The sequence below is a fragment of the Pteronotus mesoamericanus genome, unplaced genomic scaffold, assembly GCF_021234165.1.
Source record: "Pteronotus mesoamericanus isolate MK-2021 breed Mesoamerican mustached bat unplaced genomic scaffold, CSHL_Meso_final contig_22, whole genome shotgun sequence".
Classification (NCBI taxonomy): Eukaryota; Metazoa; Chordata; class Mammalia; order Chiroptera; family Mormoopidae; genus Pteronotus; species Pteronotus mesoamericanus.
This window is the reverse complement of record NW_026555090.1, coordinates 952144-969903: the sequence shown is the minus strand read 5'-3', so window position 1 is coordinate 969903 and position 17760 is coordinate 952144. Positions and strand designations below refer to the sequence as shown.

Here is a 17760-nt window from a genome sequence, read left to right as displayed (position 1 = left end):
TTCTGGATATTTCATATAAACGGAATCACTCAACACAGGGAGCTTTGTGACCAGCTTCTGTCAAGGGTCTTCCGTGTTGTAGCACGTGCCAGTGCTCATGCGTTTTTACTGCTCAGTCATGTCCCACTGTGTGCATTTGCCAACATTTTGTTTATGCATTTATCATCGACAGACACCCGGGCTGTTTCTCCCTGTGAATAGTGCTGGACCTGTGTGCTCAGTGCTCCTGAGCACACTCCCCGGGGTGTAGTTATTGGGTCCTATGGTAACTCCACATTTAACATGTTCAGGAAATGTTTTCCAAGGCGTTTTCCACAGCAGCCGCGCCATTTTACAACCACACCAGCAATGAAGAGCACTCCGAAATTCTCTGCGTCCTCTCCAACACTTACAATCGCCTGTCTTTTCTTATTACAGTCATTCTAGTGGGTGTGAAGTACTTTCTCACTGTGGTTTTGATTTGCATTTTCCTAATGATTAGTGGTATCAAGGCAAATTTTCAGGCATTTATTGGCCATTTGTATGTCTTTTTGGAGAAATATGCATCCAAAGTCATTGCCCCAAGCCCATGTTTTTAAAACCTAAGTCCAACTGAATCACTCTCTCTTCAGCCTCATCCCCACCACACCCCCATCCCAACCGCCCTCCACCCTCCCTTGGTTCTCGCTGCATCGGTCTCCTTTGTGTTAGGCCGACAGGCCAAGTCCTCGGGCGGCCCAGGACCCTTACACATGCTCTTCTCTCGGCCACAGTGCCCCGACCCTGGCACTTCATGGCTTAGTTCATTCTTATCCTTCAGGCCTAAGGTTAAGTGTCACCCCTTCAGAGCCACCTTTCCCATCTGAAGTAGTCCCTTCTCCATGTATTCCCCAACATGTCACCTTGTTTATTTCCTCCACAAAGCTTATTAAAACCTGTCTTATTTACAAATATATCCCCAGTGTCAGCACAGTGCCAGGCACATGGTAAGTGATAAATACACACACAAACACATATGTATCAGATTAGTGAACAAGTGAATAAAGTGCCTCATTCCAGGATCTACAACAGAGTAATGACAGCCATGTTTAAACACAGGTTTAACTTCCAGCCAAGATGGAGGCACAGGTAGACACGCTTTCCTTCCTCACACAACCAAAAGGACAACAACCAACTTAAAAACAAAAAAACAACCAGAACTGCCAGAAAATCAAACTGTATGGAAGTCTGACAACCAAGGAGTTAAGGAAGAAACATTCACCCAGACTGGTAGGCGGGGTGGAGATGGGCAGCTGGGGTGGAGAGGGTGCATGGCAAGGCGGCGCCTGGCAGACCGGGCGGTCCCACATTGACATGCGGATAAACTGGGAGGAACAACTGGGAAGCAAGACAGGCCACACAACCCAGGGTTCCAGTGTGGGCAAAACAAAGCCTCAAAACCTCTGGCTGTAAAAACCTGTGGGGGTTGTGGCAGCAGGGGAAATTCCCAGCCTCACAAGAGAGTTTACTGGAGAGACCCACAGGGCCCCAGAATGTACACAAGCCCACCCACATGGGAATCAGCACCAGAAAGGCCCAATTTGCTTGTGGGTAGCGGCGGAAGGGACTGAAAGTGGGGCGTGAGCTGAGCAAGCGGCATTGTTCCCTCTCAGACCTCTCCCCCCAACACAGCGCCACAACAGAGCAACCTGGGTTGCCCTTCCCTGGCGAATACCTAAGACTCCATCCCTTGCAACGAAACAGGTGTGCTGAGACAAAGAAATATGTCCCAAATAAAAGTACAAATCAAAACTCCAGAAAAAAAACTAAGCAACAAGTAGATAGCCAATCTATCAGATGCAGAGTTCAAAACACTGGTAATCAGGTTGCTCACAGAAATGACTGAGCACAGACACAAAATAGAGGAAGAAGTGAAGGCTATACAAAGTGAAATAAAGAAAACTATACAGGGAACCAACAGTGAAGGGAAGGAAACTGGGACTCAAATCAACGATTTGGAACAGAAGGAAGAAATAAACATTCGACTGGAAAAGAATGAAGAAACAAGAATTCAAAAAAATTAGGAGAGGCTTAGGAACCTCTAGGACAACTTGAAATGTTTCAACATACGAATAATAGGGGTGCCAGAAGGAAAAGAAGAAGAGCAAGAAATTGAAAACTAATTTGAAAAAATAATGAAGGAAAACTTCCCCAATCTGGCAAAGGAAATAGACTTCCAGGAAATCCAGGAAGCTCCGAGAGTCCCAAAGAGATTGGACCCAAGGAGGAACACGCCAAGATACATCATAATTAAGTTACCCAAGATTAAAGATAAGGAGAGATCCTTAAAAGCAGCAAGAGAATAGGAAAAAGTTACCTTTAAAGGAGTTCCCATAAGACTATCAGCTGATTTCTTGAAAGAAACCTTGCAGGCAAGGAGGGGCTGGAAAGAAGTATTCAAAATCATGTAAGCCAAGGACTGATATCCAAAATTACTCTATCCAGCAAGGTTATCATTTAGAATGGAAGGGCAGATAAAGTGCTTCCCAGATAAGATAAAGTTAAAGGAGATCATCATCACCAAGCCCTTATTATATGAAGTGTTAAAGGAATTTATCTAAGGAAAAGAGGAAGATCAAAACTACAAACAGTAAAATGACAACAAACTCACAACTACCAACAATTGCACCTAAAAAACAAAAACAAAAACTAAGCAAACAAATAGAACAGGAACAGAATCACAGAAATGGAGATCAGAGGGGAGGAGGAGGGGGAGAGTGGGGGGAAAAGGTACAGGGAATAAGCAGCATAAATAGTAGGTACAAAATAGACAGGGGGAGGTTAAGAATAGTATAGGAAATGAAGAAGCCGAAGGACTTATAGGTACGACCCATGGACATGAACTGGGGGTGTGGGGAATGCTGGTGGGAGGGGGGGTGCAGGGCACAGGGGCACAAAGGGGAGAAAATATTGGGACAATGTAATAGCATAATCAATTACATATACTTAAAAAAATAAACAGGTTTAGGCACATCTAGAATGATCCTTGTAAATAAGTGGTGTTTCCTTCAAAAGTAGTTCTGAGGAGGTCGAAATTTTGTTGACAAATATTGCTACTACTTAATACATGTTTGAAGTTATGTACAAAATGATAAGTATGGACAAAATATATAGGAAAGAAATCAATCATAAACACCAAAATGTAAGAAAGTGGTAGTTTCCAAGTGGTTGAGATGATAAATGACATTTTATCCTGTATTTTATTTTTCCAAAATTAACCATAAAGCTATATATTTTTTGAAATTCAAATAATTTTTATTTAAATTGAAAACACAATTCTTAAAACTGTACTAATAGTTAAAATTCTTTGTAATAAAAATTCTAAAGAGTATTTCTAGATATGGCAGAGATAGTTCTAGGTTAATAAGACCAGATTTGACTTGAGACTATCCTTTAAATTGTAGAGAATGAGAAAAAAATAGGTTATTTACAGAGAACATTATCTACATATGTACTCAGGTACAAATTTGGTGACAGAGGAGACTTTTAAAGGCATGCTGGGATCTCAGTAGTTCTTCAAGAGGTTAGTTTTATTTTCTCGGACTTTGGCCTAAGATCCTTCTTCATCCTCGATCCTGGGAGCCAGACAGTACTTTAAGTGTCCATAGCATCAGTTTTATACTCCACAACAAGGGGTACATATCTGTAAGGGGTACATACTGAGTGCGAGCTACTGCAGGAGGGAGTAGAGGCGCTTTTGTAAAAAAGTTCAGATACCTCAGTGCAAAAGTTAGATTAACTGGCTCACTCATCTCTATGGTAACAGCTTCCTCTTCTTAATCGACCTTACTTTGTGACAAATTAGTATTTCCAAGTTCCCCACTTGCAGACAATCTCACTCCTCTTGCACAGGAAATCACAGCAGCACCTCGGGTCTGATCGCGGCCTGCACGCGCGAGTCCAGCAGAGGGCGTCCTTCCCGCACAGCTGCGCTCTTGTTCGGAATTCCAAGCAGCTCAGCATCTAAAGCCATTCATGTCACCGTCGGAAACCTTTTCTTGATCTGGAGCTTCAAATGCTAGTGCCAATGTGCCCGCATTGTCTCAGCCCTTAGGGTAAGGAAGTCTTCGTTGCCAGCCCCTTTTTGTACTTCAGAGGTGCTGATGAGGTTCAAGCCCACGGCCAGGTCGCGGTCGAGGCTGCAGCGTCGAAGCCCCCGAAGCCCCCGGAGCGCGGGGCGCGCTGGGCCAACGACCTGGGGGACGAGTCCCTGCGCCGCAGACCGCGCCGCGGCAGCGGCCGCCCAGCGGGCCCCCCTCACTGACCAGCCTCCTTTCGGGGCGGAGCCTGCAGCGGCGCTTCGACCCCCGCGGAGCGGGGACGGTGCGCGGGAGGAGAAAGGAAGGAGGTGGCGCGGGTTTGCCCTTCCCAGAACGAGTGCCAGCAGGCAGCGCCTAAGCTAAAGGAGGGTGACCACAGGGCTCGATTAGCGATATAGTTTTAAAGCAAACATTTTCCAGCCTTCTCTTAGGGACTGACCTGAGGAGCCGGTTCCAGTCACATCAGAAAGCACCCATTGCTTTAGATCCCTAAGTTTCCTTCACTCTACGCACGTGGAAGTGCGTTATATTCTAAACACTAGGGAGATTCAGATATGACTCATTTATTTGCTGGCACTGACTCCAGGTAAGTGTTGGTTATTTTTACCCATCAAATGCCCCTTCCAAGGACAATTCATATTGACTGAGGATATTTTATGTAGACTATACTATGCTAGTTGTTATGGCAGAATATCTGCTGAAAGAATAAAAATGTGTATCGCTTGGTATCTATCAGAATTTTAACTGCACTTGGCGTTGACCCAGTCAGTCCACTATTGTACAGAAACACTTGCACATCTACACCAAGACTCTCATGTAGCCCTGGCACACAGGAAAAAATAGCTATGACTTAAGTGTCTATATGAAAATCATTAAGTAAATTATGGTGTATGTGTATGATAAAATACCATGCAGTAGTTTAAAAGAATAAGACAATTCTTTTGTATCCGTATGGAAAGACATCTAACACACATTGCTAAGTGAAAAAGAGAAAGTTATGGAATAATGTAGAGGACTGCATTCCTGTTTTTTGTCTGTTAAAAAAAACTTATGTGAATATTCCTTCAGCAAAAATCTGAGTGTGTACCACGTGCCAGCTATCACTCTCGGGACTGAGAATAGAGCCATAACCAAGGCAGCCCCTGACCTCAGCGATGGCATTCGAAAGGGAAAGGGACAAACACAGACACACAGTTTCAGCTTAGAGGACGTCCCAGGGTCATGGGGCAGACTAGGAGGGGACAGTGGCCACTTCAGCTGCAGCGGTCACCTCTCTGAGGAGGTGACATTCAAGGTGTGCCGAGTTGAAGGACAAAAACGATGTGGCCATGGAAAGGGGAGAAACATTCCAAGATGACGTCATCAGAGCACATGCCACGAGACGGACACACGCTCCACACACCCATGGGGCAGAAAACAAGCCAGTGCGCCGGGAGCACGGGAAAGGTGTCAGAGGGAGGCAGGTCTGTGCGGGAGGATTCTTCACGGCCTGGCCAAGTCAGGGTTTTGTTTTAGTGCAACAGGAAACCAAGGGAGAGCTTTAAGAGGGGACCAATATCATCAGAATTTGGCTTAAAGATATCACTTTGGCCCAGGCTGCTGTGGCTCAGTGGATTGAGTGCCATCCTCTGAACCCAAGGGTCACCGGTTCGATTCCCAGTCAGGGCACAGGCCTGGGTTGTGGGCCAGGTCCCCAGTAGGGGGTGTGTGAGAGGCAACCACACACTGATGTTTCTCTCCCTCTCTTTCTCCTTCCCTTCCCTTCTCTCTAAAAGTAAATAAATAAAACCTTTCTTTAAAAAAAGGTATCATTCTGGCTGCTGGATGGAACATAGAAAATTACAAATCCACATACAAATACATATGTAAGTGCACTGTAAAAGGTCTGAAAGCAAAACATCACTTTGTTAACTAGGGTAAAAAGATTTGGGTCGATGGGGAAGGGGGAAAATAGGCAACTACATTTTTTCACATATTTCACATTGTATGGGTTTTTATGAGAATATATTCATAAATTACTGACTAGTTTTTAAAAATTAGTCACTACTGAAGATACTCCAAACAAGCTCCTCAGGGTGCCTAGGGGAGGTGATGCCTAGGAGGCAACGCCTAGGGGACAGAGTCCCCTGCTCAGTGAGGGCGGGCCGGCCAAAGAGCCGTGCGAGGACAGCCCCTCCGGTGGGCAGATGTCTTTGCTCACACATGCCCCTCCCACCTGCACCCCCTGCCTTCCCCACCGAGCAGACTCCTTTTTATTCTTTAAGATGACAGCTCGTGGGGGGCAGAGAGGAGAAAGAATGGGGACAACTGCAATAGAATAAACAATACTACTACTACTACTAATAAAAGATGACAGCTCAGTGTCCCTGCTTTCCCCAGGGAGTCTGAGTGCCGCCCGTCTGCCTCCCCGCCCTCCACTCACACATGCTGACATGTTCCAGCCCTTTCAGGGCCACATTCCAGTCGCTTGTGTACTCGTGACCAGGGAAGCAAGAGCTCTCTCTCATCTGCTCCTGTACCTGCAGCACTGGAAGCTGGCCTACCTCGCAGCAGGGGCCTCACGGACCTTCACTGGGCTCCGTGGCAAACCTCCGTATCTGTCCGCTTTCGTCCTGGGCACACAGCTGCCCGCCTGGTCACTGCCTCGGCCCCTCCTTCGTCCCAGCTTCGGGCACTGCCTGTAGGAATCTTCTCCCCAGTGAAGAGCCAAAAGGAGGTAAAGCGCCACTGGAAAGGGCTAGACTTGCACTTCCCGGACTGGAATTTCTTGGGAAGCTCAGAAAGAAAATCGTCCCAGCCGGCACACACGTGAAGAAAGCCGCATCCTCTGCCGCCCCAGTGAGCAGTCACAATGCACATGAGCAAGTGAAAAGCTCTGAAAAGTCCTCCAGTAAAAAACCTTAATTCAGTGTTTCCCCAACGGTTCTGGTTATAGAATACTTCTCTTTCGCACACCTATTAAATCTTGCAGAATAATAACAAGGGCATTTACTGAGCATCTGCTATGTGCCAGGCACTATACCAAGGACTTTCTCACTCTCATTTTACTAATGAAGAAACCGAGACCCAGAAAGTTTAATAACTTGCCCAATGTCTGACGGATTCCAGACAAGCCCAGGTCTGAGCCTAGGCTGTCCAACTCCAGTTAGGACTTAACCTTAGTCACTCTTCTACCCAGCGCCTCAAAGTCTGCTCAGGTGAATGAGATCCAGGAAACGAGGATCCAGACAACAATAGAGTTTTGAAAAGCTTCAGCGCAAATACACATATTCTTGGCCTCTCCAGGCTGTTGCGACAGACACTCCTGTCACAAGAAGTTACACAACACTCCTGCACCATAAACTGAGTGCAAATGATACACCAGCATGAAATATACTACTCTGCAGGACCTAGGCTTAGAGGTGCCAGTAAGTTACTGACCAAACAAGTCTACAATCAACTCAAACTCTAAACATTTTGTGTTTCTCTGATGCCTATTTATCATGTCAGAATCTTAAAAGATGACAGTTTGGGGAGACATTTGTATGGTACAATGAAGGTCAAATCACACCTTATGGTTGCTTTGTTATTCAGGTTGCTAAATTCAAGCAAATTTGTGACCAGTAATAGTTACAAGTCTAGAAATAAATCCTAACATTTATCATGAACTGCTTTTTGACAAGAATGCCAAGATAGTTCAATAGGGGAAGGAAAAGCCTTTCCAACAAATGGTTCTGGGACAACTGAATTTCCACATGCAAAAGAATGAAGTTGGACCTCTTTCTTCCAACACATGCACAAATTAGGTCAAAATGGATCGAAGACCTTCATGTAAAAGCTAAAACTTTAAAACTCTTAGAAGAAAACATAGGAGCAGATCTTGGTGACCTTAAATTAGGCCAAGGATCCTTAGATGAGACACACAAGTGACAAAGAAAAAAATAAACTAAAACAAAATTAAAATTTGTGCATTTCAAAGGATACCATCAAGAAAATAAAATAATGCCTTGGCCGGGTAGCTCAGTTGGTTAGAGCATCGCCCTGATACTCCAAGGCTGTGGGTTCAATCCCCAGTCAAGGCACATACAACAACCAACCAATGATGCATAAATAAGTGGAACAACAAATGGATGTTTCTTTTTCTCTTCCTTCCTTTCTCTTTCTGAAATCAATAAGTTTTAAAAAAAGAAAAAAAAAACAATCCACAGAATGAGAGAATATATTTGTAAACCATATATCTGATAAGGGAGTTATTATCTAGAACATATATGGAATTCTTACAAGTCAACAATAAAAAAAGACAAACTAGTTGAAAAATTTAGCAAAGGATTTAAATAAACATTTCTCCAGAAAAGATATAAAAATGGCTAATGAGCGCACAAAAAGATGCTCAACATCCTTAGCCAGCAGAGAAATGCAAATTAAAACCATAAATGATACACCTCTTCACATCCACTAGGATGGCTAAAATATAAACGACAATGACAAGTGTTGATGAGGATGTAGAAAAACTGGAACCTTCATATATTGCTAATGGTAATGTAAGATGGTGTAAGTAACTTTGGAAGAGTTTGGCAGTTCTCAAAATGCTAAATATAGGTTTTCCATATGATCCAGCAATTCCACTACTGGCTACATACCTAAGAGAAATGAAAATGTACAACTACAGCCCTGGCTGGTGTGGCTCAGTGGACTGAGTGCTGGCCTGTGAACCCAAAGGCCACCACCTTGATTCCCAGCCAGGACCCGTGCCTGGGTGGCGGGCCAGGTCCCCAGTGGGGGACGAGCAAGAAGCAACCAATCAATGTTTCTCTCACACGTGGATGTTTCTCCCTCTCTCTTCCTCCCTCCCTTCCCCTCTCTCTAAAAAATAAATAAAATCTTTTAAAAACAGTTTTAAAAAAAGAAATTATACAACTAGAAAAAAACATTTACATGACAGGTACAAATGTTCAAAGCAGCATTATTCTTAATATCTAAAAATTAGAAACAACCCAAATGTCTACCAACTGATGAATGGATGAACAAAATGTGACATAGCCATACAGTGAAATATTATTCAGTAATGAAAAGGAATGATCACAATATATACAAATATCAAATTATTATGTTAGATATTTGAAATGAATCTAATATTATATGTCAGTTATATCTCAAGTTTTAAAAAGTTATATAGGGTACGCAAATCAGAAAAGTATGTCTCAGCAGAGGGCAGAATTCTGTTTGAAAATGTCATGGCCTCATTCAATACAGATTCCATTAAAAAAAAAAGAAGAAGTGCTGATTTGTGCTATAATATGGATGAACCTGGAAACACTATGCTCAATGAAAGAAACCAGTCACAAAGACACATATTGTCTTAAATGTATGTGAAATGTCCAGAATAGGCAAATCTATGAAGATATAAAATGAGAGAGTGGTTGCCGAGGGCTGCAGAGAGGGGGCAGGAATGGGGGGGCTAATGGGTATGGGGTTTCTTTTCAGGGCGATGAAGATGTTCTAACATTGACCGTGGAGACGGCTGCGCGCCTCTGTGGATGTGCCGCAAGCCACGGAGGTGCACAGTCTAAACCAGTGTGTGGTCCACGCATCACACCTCCATAAGGCTGCTCAAAACAAACTCCCGGGGAAGCACACCATCTGTAACCTCGGATGGGCTTCGTGGGCGGTATGTGATGGTGGTGGCGTGGGGGCTTCAGTCCCCAGGACAAAACAGAGCCATCTCACACTACGCCCCTCCTGCTTCCTCACCGCCCTTTCGCATTCGGTCTCCTGTTACACCTCTGCATACACCGTACACTCTTCTTTTCGGAACTTATCACAGTCTGATTATCTTCACTTGCATGATTCTTTAACGTCTGCTCTCTGGCTGGACTGTAAGCTCCATGAGGGCAAGGACCATGTTTTGTTCATTTCTATATCACTGGTATCTAACAGTCATTCTCAGATATTTGCTGAGTAAATGAACTTTCAACACCTAGCGAGCCATGTCAAATGAGACTCAATATCTTCTCAAGTTAGTGAATCGAAAGATCTTACTAGCCTACCAGTGGCGTCCGTTTTATTCAGTTAGGTTTTGCTTCGGGTCCAGTGACGGCGGAAGGAGCACGGCCCTGTGCAGGGCGTGAAGGGAGAGCAGGGAGAGCAGGGAGGGCGGGGAGGGCGGGGGCAGAAGCCAAAGAGGAACTGCAGGGAGCACAGGTGCTGGAGTAGGAAGACAAACTTACTTTTCTAGGTTGGCCATTTGCTTCACAGCTTCCACAGCCCCTGGCAGAGGCTCAAGGTCAAAAAAGAAATTCTCCGACTCCCATATGCTGATGGCCTTCTCCTGAGGAGAGAAGCACGTGAGTCCAGGGCCCTCCGCACCCTGCCTCTTGGCAGGGAGGATGCCACAGCCAAAAAGGGCTGCGGGTAAGAGAGGGTGGGGCTTCCGCATTCCCTTCACCCCCTCCCACACACCCAAGGACATATTTCCGGGCAGGAGGGGAATCCAACTGAGTGTCTACTGACTACAGCCCTCCCAAAGAGGGCCCTGACTCCAGCGAGGACCCAGCAGAGGCCAACGAAGGTGTCAGGGACTGTGGCTTCCAAAACCTGCTCTGCTGGAGGCGCAGACAAAGCTGTGGGGGCCAAACGTCATGAACCACACGTTTGCTTGATTCTAGTGGCCCGAGGCATGCTGGAGGCTCTGAGGATGGACCCTGAGAAAGAAGATACCTAAGAAGGGCTCTCAGTAGCTTGACTGGACTCAAATTTAAAAGTCTAGCAGCCAAATATACGTAGGGGCCTCTCACGCAAACCACACTCCAGGGAGAATCTCGCACTAAGCTGCCTACCTGCCAATCTGAGCAGCCCTTAGAAAGGAGCTCCTGGCACTTCAACCATAAGACTGAAGCTTTCCTCATCCAGTTAGAGCTGCACACCTACACTCCCATCAGAATTTTCACTGACCAATTAGAGCAGCTCCATTCTGACAATCCAGGACAGTGATTTTTTGGGTACCAAACTGTAAAGGCAGACCAATCAGGGACCAGGGGCAGGGACTTCTGTCTAGTCCGTCAGCTGCCCTCTGGCTCAGAGATCGATTTCCCTCTCCACTGAAGATTGGACTTCCCCAGCTGGAGGTAAACTGCTGAATGAAACACCAGAAACACTGAAGACATCTCCCAGACCGGAGCAGAGGAGGGCAGGGCAGAGAAGAGCAGAGCCTGGCTGGTGTGGCTCAGTGGATTGAGCGCTGGCCTGTGAACCAAAGGGTCTCTGGTTCGATTCCCAGTCAGGGCACATGCCTGGGATGTGGGCAGGTGCCCAGTAGGAGGCGCGTGAGAAACATTGATGTTTCTCTCTCTCTTTCTCCCTCCCTTCCCCTCTGTCAATAAATAAATAAATAAAGTCTTTAAAAAAAAAAAAGAAAGAAATGGAGCAGAGCTGTCTAGCCAGGTGCCCCAGTTTCACAGCCCTGAGGCCTCTAATGGAGTTGTAACACTAGTGAGCTGTTTTCGCAGCTGTGCTGTATCACAGTTGGGCTGTTTTGCACTAAATAAAGCTGCCTTCTTCACTGCACCCCAAATTGGGGATTCCTGTTGGCGTAAAATTGATAGCAACGACCGACCATTGGTTAACACCCCACAGTCCTTATATTCAAGAGCTGGAAAAACTCATCGAGTTCCTTAAGAGCACTGCTACGTCACGGTTGGGGGTCTGGGGGCCGGGACAGGGGGTGGGAGTGTTTTGGGGGTGGATGGTCAATGGGGCAGAGTTCCAGGCCCCTCACCCACATCAGTCAGAACAGCTCTATTATCTGTGCTACATCTTGGGCTGCCAAGAAACACTTTGTTTAAAAGAAAGAATTCTAGAGCCTTTAAAGGTTGAAACCCAAAACTCCAGTCCCTCATTTCATAAGAAAGCCGAGGCTCAGAAGCAGAAGCAAGTTACCTAATCTTAAATTGCAAAACAGTGGCCGAGAGGGGAGAGGCCCGTCTCAGCCGCAGCTGGGAGCTCTAACCTCCTGCTGCTGAGCCGAAATCAAGTCTGCGGAAGGCCACACCCCTCCAGGAGCTGGACCAGGAGCAGGACCAGGACCGGGGGAAGTGGTGACAAGATGACAAACCCCGGCCGCCGCCGAGAAGCAGGAACCCAAATCCCCTGTGTGCTGCGCAGGAAGTGCCTCTACCAAGTCAGAAGCTATACGCCTCAGGACAAGTGCCACCACCCCATCGGTGACCAGGTGCAGTTCACTGAGGCCACACTGGCAACTACACGGAGTACATGAGTGCTTATTGCTAACATGTTTTCCTTTGACCCTCACATCCCACATGGAGTAAGAACTGCTATCCCCAATTTACAAATAAGGACATTGAGGCTCACACATTTTTTTCAAGGCCACTTATGGGTGTTACTGTCAGAACCTGAGCGTGGGGCTTCTAATTCCCCTGGAGGCCGTGTAGCGAGGTGGGAAATGGGCTGCCCCACGGAACTGTCCGAGTCCTGGCTGCTGCGGCGCGGCCCGGGGCTGACCGCCTCACCTCACGGCCTGCGTCCCCGCATTTCTTCCCTCCCTCCTTCACTCGCGCGCTCTGAACCCTGGTCAAGGCCCTTGCTCTCTCTGGGCTCCTCCACTGTGAGATTCTAAGTGGGTTCCAATGAGCTGAGCCTCCTGCCTCCGCCCAGCTTGCCTCGCAGGGCGCTGTGGGGATCACAGGGGATACGGGCAGACTGGTGTTTCGGAAAGTGGAAGCGCCTACAGAGGTAAGCGGGCTTGGTGGGTGGGTTGGTTGTTTTCATCCACAGACGCTGGGCCAAGGGGAGACCCAAGGATACTCTGCTGGGGGCTGTGCCGGTAACAAAGGGCGTGTGTCCATCTATGAAAATCCCTCTTCCTGCAATGCTCTCAGAAGCGGAAGTCGGCAGGTCCCTCCCAGGACACCCCCTCCTCAGTGCCCCGTGAGCCCTGGCTTTTTCTTTGTACTTGGAAATGGCAATTCATCTCCTTAGACCCAAAGGCCATACCTCTGTGCAAAACACTAAAAAAGCCACTGTCCTTTTCAGAGATGGGGGTAGGCTTAGTTTAATCACCCTAATATACGAGGAGGGGCCCCCAAAACCCAGAATTTATTTATAAAAAATTGCATATTTATTCTTACATGTTTAAACTTCAGTCACCTTCAAAGTCCTCTCCATTTGATGCAATACACCTATCGAGACACTTTTCCCGTGTTCGAAAGTTTTTGAACTTGTTGACTTTGATGCCTTTTAGTGCTTCTGTCATTTTTTTGTTTTGGCTTTTCCACATCGGCAAAATGTTTGCCTCTGAGGACTTTTTTCATCCAGGGAAACAAAAAAAAGTCACTCAGGGCGAGACCAGGTAAATAGGGAGGGTGGAGCACAGGGGTCAGGCCGTTTTTGGTCAAAAACTGCTGAATACGCAGCGCGGCGGGGGCAGGTGCGCTGGTCAGTCACCCACCATGAAAGGGGCAAACACAATGAAAGCATCTTCAAAAAAAAATTCACTGAAGCCAAACACAGCCTCTCACAACAACGCCAGCTGGTGCACTGACACAGATGGGTTCCTGGAACACTCACCTCGCGGGGGAGCCTGTGCTACAAGGGGCCTGCCCTGCAGAAGATAATTCTGCTTTTCTTGGAGGGTCGCCCCTCATACTCCCGGGAGGAAATAAGGTGCCCAGATGGCCAGTGTTGTGCATGGCCTATAAAGGAGCACACACAGAGCAGGGAGCATGCACGGAGACTGCAAAAATTCCTGGGGTATTTCTCTTAAAAGTTTTTAATTAGGCATCAGAACTGGAAGAAGTCAGCACTGGGATCTGGGAAAGTCACCTCCCGAAGTGCCTGGTGTTAACGAGACACAGAAACAGCACTTAATTCCCTTTTTAACATCTGCCTCCTCAACCAAACCAAAATTACTGTCCAGGTGACTTTTATAAGTCAGAAGGGTGCTAGGGAGGCACATAGACTTGGGTTTCAATCCTGTTTGACCCCCCACCGGCATACTGGACTCAATAACGTCTGCCTCACAGAAAAGAGGCGATGCAGCCAGGAGGCGGGAACCCGCTAGGTTCTAATATCATCATCATCCTCAAACCCTCTGACAGTCCCCCTAAGGGGCAGATCAAGGGATGCCGGAGAACACCCAGCCTCTTTAGGTTTGCGTGTGGCAAAAACAAAAACAAAACCCTGTTCCTTTCGCAAAACAGCTTAAATTTACAACCCAGGCTGGCCGCTGTGCCCCTGCCGGGACCCCGCCTCCCTCAGCGCCCGCCGGACTCGAAGCGCAGAGCACCCTGGGAGCCGGCGCCCAGCCCAGCTCGGGCGCTCCGCACGGCCGGCGCCGACGCTGGTCCCGCACCGACTTGACCACGACGCACTGGGTGAGGCCCACGGAGTCACTCAACCTCCCTGGGCTTCGAATTCCACTGGGAGCTATGCTTTTATGGAAGGGGGCGAGAGAGAATGGTGGAAACACAAACTCAGGAGGATGAAGAAATGGAAGAGTGCCTGTGTCAGGGGTCAAAGAGGACTTTACTTGTAATGTTTATTTTATTAAAAATAAAAGGCCTGAAGCTAAATACGCCCAAAATTTTAAAGTCAGCCGATTATATAGAGTTAGGTATATTACGCTTTATAGTCTCCTGAATTTTGAGAAGCCCTCGATGACAGCCAACAGTTACTGAGCACAAAGCTGCCCGGTCGGTCGTTGCGGCTCTGGTCCTTCCCAGGACGTTAATTTACGAGACCACCCCGAGGCTCGCGGCGGTGACCCACCCAAGCCCGGGCTGGGGAGGCGGGCCTGGGTCTCCCCGCCCTCAGTGGCGCTGAGCCCGGGGTGGAACCGCGGGGGTCGGGGGATGCTCACGCTCAGCCCAGGTTGCAGGCGGCCGTACTGCTCGGACACCCAGAAGCCGCGCCGGTCCTCCAGCGCGATGAAGGGCTGGTCGGGGAAGCGAGCGCGGAACTTCCTGAGGAAGCCGCCCTCGAAGTCGGCCAGTACGCCGTCCAGGTCCACCAGCACCCGCAGGGCGCGGCCGCCCGCCCGGCCTGCCGGCCCGCCCGCCACCCAGCGCCGCCCGGCCGGGACCGCCGCGCCGCGGGGCCACCGCGCGCACCAGCCGCCCAGCCAGATCATGGCCTCTTGCGTTCGCTCGCCGCGGCCGGCGGGGCTTGGGCCGGGCCGCCACGCCGGGGCCGGCACAGCGGCATGGTGCGCGGAAGAGAAAGCCCTGTCCGCCGGAGCGGGCCGGGGATGGGAGGTTAGGGGTGGGGGTCGCGGGGAGCGAGCGCGCAGGCTCCAACCCCAGAGCGAGGCTGCGAGCGCGCCTCATCCAGGCGCGTGGCCGCGCTGCCCTTAAAGGGACACGCGACCCCGCGGAGACCGGGCCGGAGGAGCGTGGCTTTGAAGACAGTCCCGCATGCTGGAATGTCTCTGGAGCATCCACCCTCCGGCTCTCCACTCACATCTTCTCCCAGGCCCCTAGTCCTGGGCCCGGTCCTTCCACTAGCAGCGAGGATGGAGGAGCAGGGCACGCCGTTGGAACAAGCCTGTGTCCCTGAAGTATTTATTGAGCACTTATCTCTGCGAACAAAACAGGCAGGGTTCCTGAATCCTGAAACTTAGGTTTTGGAAGGAAAGGCAGGCAAAAAGCAAATGCATGTACAGAACAGCCAAAATACTTCCAGAGAGTGCAAGCAATGTAAAGGAACCAAATAGTGAATGTCTGCGGAGAGCCTCATTTTAGTAGAACAAATAAGTACCTTGCAAATATCACAAAGCCTTAATAAAACTGATGATTTTCAAATAAATCTAGAAATAAATACGTTGTTATCCACCCTGGGATAGGTTGATGGAGAGGCGGAGGGACTGGAGGGGCGGTTCGGGAGGGCCGCCTGCAGGAGGTGATGCCCCCGCAGAGGCTCGCACCACGAGAAAGGGCACGCGGAAGCCCAGGCACAAGTGGCCCCGGTAGCAGCCTGTACTTGCCGAGTGTCTCCGATGTGCTTGGTGGTGGATATCAAGCAGTGAACAAAGTCCTCCCGCTCATGGAACTGATATTTATGGATCTTTCTGAAAGTATGATAAAGTGATCCAATGTGAGGTCAGAGAGATGGCCAGTGAGAAAGGAGCGGGGTACAGCTGGAAAAGTAGGTGGGCTGTGGGGTCCCCGGACCCATGCCACATAGTAGGTCTTCGGTCCCCTAGCTCAGCTGGTTGCTCCTAAGGTACCTCCTGAATTCAAGGTGGAGACCAGGCTGATTCATCCCTGTGTCCTGAGTGAGTGAGTGGGTGCGCGGCGGTGAGACCTTCAATGCTGTCCCTGCCTCCTCTCTGGCCCCTAAGATTTTCCACTGTGCTTCTTTACCTTGACAGAAGTTCTATTCTATTACATCACTGTCTTCTTTCATAATTGTGCTGTGAACACTTTGATACGGGAAAGTTTGAAGAACTCTACAATGAAGATGAAAACGCTCACCAGCTGGATTTCGCGTTAAGGGCTCGCTCCATTTGCGCTCACGTTCTCCATTGCGTCCCTCCGCGCAGCCACCTGCCATCGGCCCCCCTCGCTCCCGGGTGCACCTGGAAGCCGGCTGCAGGCGGCAGTGCTGGTCGCCACGAAGCACTTCGGCCTATGCGAAGTGGCCTTCATGGGGGCCATATATTTAAAGGTCAATTTGACAAGTGAAATACACAAATTCAACTTTATCATCCCATGGGTTTTGACAAATGCATCCCGAGCAAGATACAGACCAGGGCTGTCGATAGAAGAAATCTGCAGTGATGGGAAGGATCCGTGCTGTTAAGATTCAGTAGCCACTAGCCACCCATGGCTACTGAGTAACTGAAATGTGGCCACTGTGACTGAGGAACTAAATTTCCCTTGTATTTAATTTAAATAATTTAAGTTTAAATAACCCAGGTAGCTGGTCACCAGTGCTGACTTTGGACACCCCCACCTTCCTGGAAAGTTCATTCCCGCTCCTTCTTCATCAGCCCCTCTGCCGCTGTTCTAATTTTTTCCACCACAGATGAGTTTTGTCTCTTCTAGTCCTATAAAGGGATCATCATACTCTATGTACTCTTTTTTTACCTATTTCCTTCACTCAGCATGTTTTTAAGAGTCATTCCTATTTCATTGAGTAAATATACCTCAGTTTACCCATTCTCTCATTGATGGACGTTTGGCTGTTTCTAGTTTTGGACAATTACAAGTAAAGCTGCTGTGAACATTCATATGAGACTTTTTGTGGATGCATTTTTTTTTCTCTTGGGTAAACACCTAAGATTGGATTGCTGAGTCACAGAGCAGGTATAAGATCAGTTTTACAAGAAACTGCAAGACATTTTTCAAAGTGATTGTGCTGTTTAACCGTCTCACAAGCAGCGTTCAAGAGTTCCGTTAGCTCCACCATATCCTCGCCAGCATTCGATGCTGTCAATCTTTTTAATTTTAGCCATTCTGGTGGCTGTGTAGTGGTACCTCATTAGGTTCTATTCTGCACACATCATTATTTTCTGCATTGTTTACACATGGGTTGTTATTTTTGGTCTTCTCCTTTTGGAATGAATGTTCCATTAGGGTAAAACCCCGTCTGGGGTTTTTTGCTGATAGGCTCCTCATGGCTTGAAAGGGCCTGGCATACAGTGCATATTCAATGAATTCATCCGCACATGCATCCAACAAATAGCTCTTGAGTGCCTTGAGCAGAGGAG

General features: G+C 48.1%; 1 protein-coding gene and 1 pseudogene across 1 annotated transcript in view; both read right to left on the bottom strand.

The window, feature by feature from the left end:
- NT5M (5',3'-nucleotidase, mitochondrial) overlaps window positions 1-15363 on the bottom strand; it is a 42626-nt gene extending 27263 nt beyond the window's left edge. The window contains exons 1-2 of the mRNA XM_054571120.1: window positions 14911-15363; window positions 10265-10365 (exon numbers count right to left, since the gene is read on the bottom strand). Of these exons, the coding sequence (XP_054427095.1) occupies window positions 10265-10365; window positions 14911-15180 (371 nt within the window). The 5' untranslated portion in view covers window positions 15181-15363. The remainder of the gene's footprint in view (window positions 1-10264; window positions 10366-14910) is intronic.
- On the bottom strand, window positions 3569-9801 carry LOC129068817 (proliferating cell nuclear antigen-like; annotated as a pseudogene).
- Window positions 15364-17760: the final 2397 nt, after the last annotated feature.